The sequence below is a fragment of the Arachis hypogaea genome, chromosome 14, assembly GCF_003086295.3.
Source record: "Arachis hypogaea cultivar Tifrunner chromosome 14, arahy.Tifrunner.gnm2.J5K5, whole genome shotgun sequence".
NCBI lineage: Eukaryota > Viridiplantae > Streptophyta > Magnoliopsida > Fabales > Fabaceae > Arachis > Arachis hypogaea.
Window position 1 is genome coordinate 4,177,133 of NC_092049.1, and position 9,059 is coordinate 4,186,191.

Consider the following 9,059-nt stretch of genomic DNA (forward strand, 5'->3'; position numbering starts at 1 on the left):
GGTTTAGGCTAACTTAATCTTATCTTAAGAGGTTGAGTAAATCTAAGTACCGACACAAGGCCGTTAGAATGTGCTTAAGGCCGTGACAATACTCTCATGTATTTATAAAAACTTTAAATAGGTTTTACAACCATTCAATTATAGCACTTTTTAAAGATAAACATTCAGTGCGATGCCGATATATTAATGCATAACTAAATATTAAAACTAAATTCATAAATAACCAAATATAATACACTTGAATAGAATGCCTACCAATTAAAATTACCAAATAAATATAATTATTAAAAGCAATTGACTATATAAGACCAGCATATGTTTGTTCCACCATTGTTTTGTCGTAAATAAAGAATATAAGGACTTTCTCTTAAATTTATTCCTCATCAATTAACTTAAGATACAGGGCCGCCTATTCCGAAGAAATAAAATTGACAATTTGTAATTGTGACCAATAATACATATTAACAATTCGTCAACGGCATTACTCAAAATGCCGTGTTGTCCCAGAATACACAATTGATGGCCATGACAGAGTGAGGAGCTATATACAATTTCCTCTTAATTTATAGGTTGGCACCAACCACCAAGTGTTCAAGAAAAAGCCCTTAATAAATAATAATACAATTTCAAGATGGTGTCCATTGAGGCAGTACTCTTCCATTAGCATTCCTACTGTTTATTCTATTTAGTGCTTCATTTTCTATATTGTCAAAATCTAGGTCCTCATCAAGACATCCATAGTAATTATCTTCCTCTTCAGAATGGTATATCTCAGCCTTTTTATTATTTCTCTGCACTGTCCTTTTCTTTGAGCGACCAGTACTTTTAGGCAACTCATCATCATCCTCAAGATTTCTATCTAGGCCTCCATTTGCATCTCGTCTCCTTTTTGCAGAATCAGCACTGCCATTGCTGCTTTTATCCAACTTGTAATACTCATTAATAGTATTTTCGATGGTTTCCAGTATCTGATCACCATAATTGCTTACCTTGGCCCTGTGTTAAACAGAAACATCTGTGAATGCCGACTCAGTTAACCAGTACATTTGATTAATTCGTAGAATGAACTTACTTGCTCATGCCATTGAGTTCAAGGAGTTCTTCCTTTGTTCTTGGTACTTTCTTGCTCATCAGCTGCAACAGAGAATTACTATATAACAGAAACAGCAGCTCATCAGATGCTTAGCATTCAAAGACAAAATTTCAATTGAATTAAACTATTCATAATCCATTACTGCACAAGATTAAATGAGCTCCATACAGAGAACTTGTATAACTAACCAGAACACGTGGTGAGCCAAGACATCGTCTCCAGCTTCACCAAGAATAGTTGCCCGCAGCAACCGCAGTGCTGAGTATAACTTTGCTGAAAGATTCTGAAATAAAGTTCTATCAAAGACAATTCAAGACAGATTAGAAAATTGAACAAAAAGAACCATAAAGAAAACCCATTATATACCATGTCAACTTGAGTTTGGGGCTGAGCAGGAGTATCAATTTGATGACTATTTTGTTTTCCAGATGTCAGAGATCCTTTAGCTGGAGTGAACTCATACTTCGCTAATTTTGATGCTTTTATGGACGATGGGAACCTACAACATTTCAGGATGCTATTAAGTAGGAATATAATACTGAGAAAGAGTGTGTTGTAGATGTTAAAAATGAGACTAGAGAAGGTTGAGACAAGAATTCAAAGTAACTTCGATGTATCAAGCTAACAATATCTGAGCGCTAACAGAATTGGACCCCCCAAAATTCTGACTAACAGATTCAATCAAGAAATAGCTTCATGAGATCGGCAAACCTCAGTATAATTCTCTGGCCCCCGAGCAACAGGTTGTGGACCTTGGGGTCATTTACCTGCAAAACAATTCAACCCATTGGACAGCTTACTATTATTTAAAGTCTAACTATGAAGGCTGCAACAACAGCTATAGAAGCACAACAAGCACATAAGAAACTTTTGAAAATAAATTGCAGGATTCAAACATAGACTATTTCTTTCAATACCTTCAATATTGATGATACTGATCCATAAAAATCACTTTTTTTAACCTCCTCCACAAGAAAATCCTCTACAACAAGATGATGCAATACTCGGGAAGCCTCACCCTTAGCTAGACGCTTCCCAGCACCATGAAAGCTCAAAGTATCATGACGGTGTTTCTTGACCTGATTTTAACATTAAAAGTACATAACTAGAGGACATATTTAATGGCTAAATAGGGCAAGAAAATATTTGTAACAGTGAAGAGAGGAGAAATAAAACAAGTTATCTTAGTGGCATACCAACTGGCTTAAGGATCCACGATAGACTTCTAATATATGTGATGATGAGACCTTCTGCCCAGTTAGCTTAACCAGTTCAACCTAAAAAGAGGCAATCGAACGAACTGAGAAATAGTGAACTACGGTCTCTATCTCAAATATTGGAAGTTTGAAACTAACATAATTCCTTAAACTGGAAGGATGAAAACAGTATATTTTATAGAAATAAGATGCTTTCAAACCAATTGCTTTGCAATCTCGGTGACATCTTTCTCAATAAAACTTGTGTTCTTCAAACAATTATCACATGTTTTCTGACATGTTGAAGAATCAAACTTCTCCCCAAAATGAGCAAGCTGCAGAAGACGCCTACAATCAACGTCATTTTCACAATAACTGACCTGAGACAGTTGAAGGAAAACATATTGTAAAATCAACAATAAAAAGGGTGACAATATAGCAACAGCCAATATAGAAACTTCAACCAGCCTTTTGTTATCCCATTTAAGAAAGAATTACCATTCGCAAAAGGTTTTCAGTGTTTGTTTCCAATATCCTTCCTGAATTTGTCATATTTGAGCGACTGTATCCATATGTCATTGAATTTTGCTCTATTGCTCCTTGACTTATCATATGCTTAACTCGAATCTATAAATAAATTATATACAGCTAGATATCAGCAGTGAAAACACCAACAAAATGGGGAGATCTGGATATCAATTATTACTTATTTCAAATAACTTGCCACTAATATAAATTCTGAATGATCTTCCAATTCCATACAATTTACTATTCAATTATCTGATACTAACATAATCACTGTAGCTGTAATATAATATACAGGAAGAACGTAGACCATCTCTACCAGCTCGTCCACATTCCTTGAAAGATAATGAAAAGCAAGAAGACATGTTAGCAAACAGAAACAAATGTTCAGAAACTATGCCAAAATAATATTTTAATTGAACATGTTAGCAAACAGAAACAGAAGTTCAGAAACTATGCCAAAATAATATTTTAATTGTCTGCGCTATCTGCCATACCTGATGATAACCTTCAATAGATTTTGGAAGGGAATGATGGATTACGAAGCGAACATCAGGCTTGTTAATACCTGAAATTTTAACTCTAAATTATGATTCTACTCAAGCAAATCAATGCAATAAATAGTATCTGAGAAGCATATTTTACCCATTCCAAATGCCACAGTAGCACAAATTATATTGATCTCATCTTTACTCCACTGCTTTTGAACAAAGGCACGTTGAGCAGGATCCATGTTACCATGATAAAATGCAGACTTATGTCCAAACTCCTGGACAATGAACATAACTAGATAATGTATTTGCAAACAATTCAACTAGATGTTGACTTCTAGTTTTACTTTGTTTATAGAAAATATAAAACAAGAGTCCAATTATGGTTTATCATGTAGCCATACCATCATCATCCAGAAAGAATAATAAACAAACAATAAGCATGACACAGAAGAAAAATGGAAGAGAAGCAACAATACAGGTGCAGTCAGATGACCAACCTGCAACTTTTCAGCAACCTTTTCACAGTCCATTCGAGAAAGGCAATATATAATGCCACACTCATCAAAATGGTTTTCCCTAATGAATTTGTCAACATCTTCCAAACACTTTTTGGTCTTGGGAAGGACAGAATACCTGCAACATTCAAAATGAGTAATGATTCATACTTTCAAAGTCTAGTAAGAAGTAGGTCTCCATTTGACAAACCTTAAGTTTGGGCGATTAAAACTCTGCCGGAAAACAATGCAGTTAACAAGTCCTAATGCTTGCACAACGTCCTCTTTGACACTAGCTGTTGCAGTAGCTGTTAAAGCTAAAACAGGAGTATTTGGGAATTTCTGTTTCAATATGCCAAGTCCCTGCGCAAGTCACAACATCGATTAAAATTTATATGATATATCATGCAACATCAATTTGAAAGGTATAATTAGCTCCAACCTGATAATCTGGTCTAAAATCATGCCCCCATTGGCTCACACAGTGAGCCTCATCAATTACAATTCTTGCAAGCAATTCTCGAGCATGTAAACTCTCCAAGTTTCGTAAAAGCGCGTCACTTCTGCAGTCACATTAAAAACTAAAGAACTTCATCGAAAATCGAAAATGAAAAATATGCTTCTCAATTAAAAAGCAATATTGCTTATCAAGAAAAAATAAATAAATTTAAGAGGGTGGGAGAGCATAATGGCACTCACTTGGCAATCTTTTCTGGTGTTACATACAACAACTTATAATTACAATATTCGGAATTAAGTTCTCTAAAGATCTCTTGCTGTTCAGTCCATTCCATATTAGCACTTAAGTAAGCAGCGGATATATTTGCCTATATGGCAAGTAAAAAGGAGAATGTAAGCATATATCTATCAGAAAAACACAATGAAGAACGGAATACATTAATAGAAAATTAGCAGTACCTGTAGTAGATGCATAATTTGATCTTGAATAAGGGACACAAGGGGAGAAATTACTAATGTTATACCAGGACAGATAAGAGCTGGCAGCTGCAAACAAGACCATTTAAAGTTGTAAGTTAATAAGAACAAAATGGAAGTATATAAAGTAAGGGAAATTCATATTGTATAGCATCACTTTGACTGAGCCATTTGACACAAGTGATATTGTATATTTGTCATACAATATGTTATAGACACTGTACCAAATAAATTACATTGTAATTGAAAATTATAAAAAGAATCTATCATTAAAAGGTATCCACAGTCTACTTGAAAAAGCCATAAGTCAAAAGGTCACTTGATAAATTGTAAGTACCTGATAGGTCAGACTCTTTCCTCCACCAGTGGGCATCAAAACAAAAACATCACATCCACTCATTGTGGCATTAATGATCTCTCTTTGATTGGGGCGGAATGAGTGATTTCCAAAAACTTTTTTATTATTAACCTGAACATAAAAGGAAAATTATAATGATGATAGCTATAAAGGTATATGCAGTGGGAAAAGGCAATGAAGCAGTTAAACACCTCCAACTGTTTTGTCCAAGGAAAATCCTTACTGCTCCAGCGCTTGTCTCCAGAACCTTCAATGTAATTTACTTCAATAATCTTTGGGATGAAAGCTTCCCTCGACACTGGACCTGATGACACGCCATATGTATCGGCACAAGAGAATGAAAGAGACTGGAACAATGACCCACATGTCCCATTACCCACATAATCCTGAGATTCATATGTCTTTGGTGCATTACTGTGGAGAGTCTGCTGAGGAGTTTCATATACAAATGATGTAGGTGCTGTGGATGCAAACAAATTTGACTTTTTCCTGTCCTCAAGATTATTGGAATGAATATATTTTTCAAGCTGCTGAATTTTCATATTCAGCTGTGACCTAGCATCAGCAAGTAGAACAAGTTACAAATGATACAGGTTTTGAGCATTTTCCTTATGTTGTATACATTATTGTATATTGAGAAGGAAAATGCCATAAGCAGGAAATAATCCCAAGTGGGAGAGGAAGTCACACCTATCTTGCCGAAGCTTTGCCAACTGCAAAGAAGTAAGGTTGTCAACATTGTCAAGTAGTTCATTAGAAATAGCAATCAGATTATCCTTAAATTCCTGCAAATGACTTGTTGCTTCAGGACAAAGCCCTAACTGCATGGAACATTCAGGATTAGGCATAATGATCTGACAAATAAAAATGAGATACTCATTAAAGAACAAAATTTCCAGTTAATACCTTGTAACCATGATTGCAATCTATACACAGTTCTGGTGGCAAACAGTTACCCCCGTCTCTAGCAAAATTATTTGTATCTGCAGTTGGTGTAATAGGAGGGAATTTGGAAATTGGAGGTTTGGGTGTGGAAGAAGACTGATAATTCTCCACTATTTGATCAATATCAATGGTCTAAGACAAACATAGCAGCACATAAATGATGTGAGAATTCAGCATCTATATGTTGGGGAACAGCAAAGATAAATTTAATTAATGGACTGAGGGGAAAACACTGAAAGAAAAGGAAACAACGCAGCAAGAACACCTACAAAAGAGAATAAAATCTGGACCACAAAACCATTAGAACTGTCTAACCTCCTAACTGGTTTCCACTTGGAAAGAAAAAAATTGTATAGACTATATCAAATAAAATTCATTGGTAAAGTAGTTGACAGTTAAAGTAACTCAAATTGAATCTTTACATGCAATTAATAACATTAGTAAGACATTCAATATTGTAGTTGTTTCCTTCTACCAAGTTAAAATCAATCCTGTCAATAGCCAAAAATAAAAAATAAAAATCAACCATGTCAAAACACAATGGTACTTCATACTGTTAGACATACAAGCTTTGTTAGAAAATAATAATAATTAAACTTGTTTAGATCAACTAGACTGGCTTACTATATTACCTCAAGTATGTCATCATCATCAATGTCAACAACCATGCCTGTTGATGACTCGTTGATTTGGCCAGCATGCTTGATATGCTTGTTCACTGAACTGTCCAAAACTTGTGAATTATGATTAGTAACAATTGGAGTTGTGGTAACATCAGGAGGCTTAAGCTTATCGTTCTCATGGGTCCTTTGTAAGGGGTTCATTCGCCTGTCTTCATGGTGCCGAGGAGTAACTTGAACAGTTTTTCCAGGTTGGGGATAGCTCCTGCTAGAATTCTGGAGACTTGAAAGAGCAAGCCAAGCCTGTCAAGATTTGTTTGAACAGATGTCACTGCTGAATTATATAAATATCAGATGCAAAAACTGTATATGGGTTCTAAGTCTAAACAAAAGATAGTCAAATCCAGGTTCAGTCCGAGTAATCTGAAATGACTGCTAATGTTATCGTAGCATTCATTACAATTATACCTTCTCAACTTGTGCCCTCTGTGAAGTCTGAATATTTGGATTCTGATTGATTACAAACCTGAAAGAATTAAAAGGTGTTAGAGAGCAAGTTGAAAGTGTAGTCAAATTTGGACGTCAGTCCAGTGATCTACCAAGTTCCATAGTAATAGAAATGTTACAGCTGATGAAAGAAACAGGGAAATATTCACCAAACTATGTCTGTGTTGATTAAGAAGTGGATGAAAAACAACTTATACCAAGATAATAACTCTGAACTGAAGCAAATGAAATGATAGACAGACAGACAAAAATCCTTATCTTGCAATTTCGACCCCTTCCCCCCCCCCTCCCTCCCTCCCTCCCTCTCCCTCTCCCTCTCCCTCTCTCTCTCTCTCTCCAAGCAGAACTGTATATCCACATTCACATAAGATATAATGAAGCCTCCGTTCCTAATTATTGTAGGTAAAATCCTACGATCTGTTGTCTAAGAACTAGAAATTACATCAAGTTATTATATCTGTACCAAAATAAGATGGAAAATGTCTCTTGCAACAAGAAGATTACCTCCCATCCGTTGGTTCTCCATTTTGAGGCTTCTGTGTTGGCAAAGAGAATAGGAAATTGGAGCTCAAGAACTTGAGCTGGCAGGAAAAGTTTTGATGTGCTTCTTCATGTTGCGACCAATTGACACTTGGCCTTTTACCTTGACAATGAAGACCACCCGCAGAATTTGATTGGCTGTGAATGTTTTAAACTCAAACATTGTTAATGACTAACTACAAAATGATGAATCAAGCATATTGAAAGGGTGAGAAAAGTAAGTAGAAATTACAATTGCTTCATTTGAGTTATAGAACACATTCTGTTGGTAGTTTGTTGAGCGTCCATTGGAACATCATTAGAACTGGAAACGGAGAGCACGAAGCTGAATGACATAAACACAAATAACAGAGGATAATGTCATTGCAGTAGAAACACCATTCTGTATTGAAAAGATAAAGTTTAGTAATGCAGGTTTGGGCGAGTGGAATATGAAAACCCTAGAAATGAACAGAGAGAAGCGAGAGAGAGAGATTGAGAAGAGAAATGAACCGAATGCAAGCGGGGAAGTGATGAAGCTGAGCTCAAGTGATGTTTGTGAGACGACTGAAGAGATGAGATCGGCGAATCCCAGCGGCAACAGCCACAGGCGGAGGAAAAGGGAAAGGGAGAAAGAGATCGCGCTGCCGGTTCAGCGTTGGCGGGATTTTCTATTTCATTATTTTTAAAACATCCATTTGTACTAGTAGAAAAGAACATCCATAATTCATTTCAATATAAATACACATTTATTTTAAAACAAAATATACCTATTTATTCTTATTTTTATGTGTATCATTTTAATACAAAATATATTTAACTTTAATTTTAGTCTCTAAAGTATAGACTGAAAATTTTTTTTGTCTTTAACTTTTTTTTTATATACAAAATCGTCTCTAAAATTTAAAATCAAGTTTTAAAGCGTTCTTTTTAACTTCAATATTAAAATTTTAGGCTAAATTATCCATAACAAAAATTATAAAATAAGAAAAAAGAGTATTTTTGTTCATATAAAGGGGAAGGGAAGAATAAGAAGAAGTTGTGCACGATCCACATCTGTCTTCACTTTTGCTGCCACTTCCGTATGATTTTGGTCCCTAAAATAAGGACAAGTTTAAAACTAAGTTAAACCGTAGAGACGATTTTATATACAAAAAAAGGTTCAAGATGAAAAAAATTTTCAACCTATACCTTAGTGACCAAAATCGTACTTAACCCTTTATTTTTATAATCATGCTAGGTAACCAAAAAAGCAATAGTGAACTATTAGTTGGATTACAAACAACTTAAAAAAATATTTAAAATTAATTAAAAAGAAATATATAAAATCTAAAAAAAAACATCTAAAACAACAAAAAATTTAAAATACAAC

The 9,059-nt window shown here is 34.9% G+C and overlaps 1 protein-coding gene across 2 annotated transcripts; it reads right to left on the reverse strand.

Moving 5' to 3' along the window:
* Window positions 1-333: 333 nt before the first annotated feature.
* Window positions 334-8,395, reverse strand: LOC112741030 (ATP-dependent DNA helicase Q-like 4A). 2 transcript variants are annotated; one of them, XM_025789840.3, is made up of 26 exons: window positions 8,201-8,395; window positions 7,941-8,033; window positions 7,673-7,846; window positions 7,130-7,187; window positions 6,674-6,964; window positions 6,003-6,173; window positions 5,787-5,917; window positions 5,288-5,651; window positions 5,076-5,207; window positions 4,721-4,807; window positions 4,502-4,629; window positions 4,245-4,365; window positions 4,014-4,165; window positions 3,806-3,941; window positions 3,460-3,583; window positions 3,312-3,382; window positions 3,081-3,149; window positions 2,788-2,916; window positions 2,511-2,669; window positions 2,290-2,370; window positions 2,011-2,172; window positions 1,805-1,860; window positions 1,460-1,592; window positions 1,282-1,376; window positions 1,073-1,150; window positions 334-996 (listed from the first exon to the last, which is right to left on the reverse strand). In XM_025789840.3, the coding sequence occupies exons 2-26, from the start codon at window positions 7,994-7,996 to the stop codon at window positions 627-629; spliced, it is 3,528 nt and encodes a 1,175-aa protein (XP_025645625.1). In that variant the 5' UTR covers window positions 7,997-8,033; window positions 8,201-8,395; the 3' UTR covers window positions 334-626. The 2 variants fall into 2 exon arrangements, with proteins under 2 accessions (XP_025645625.1, XP_025645624.1); XM_025789839.3 differs by having other exon boundaries at window positions 7,941-8,090; window positions 8,201-8,347.
* Window positions 8,396-9,059: the final 664 nt, after the last annotated feature.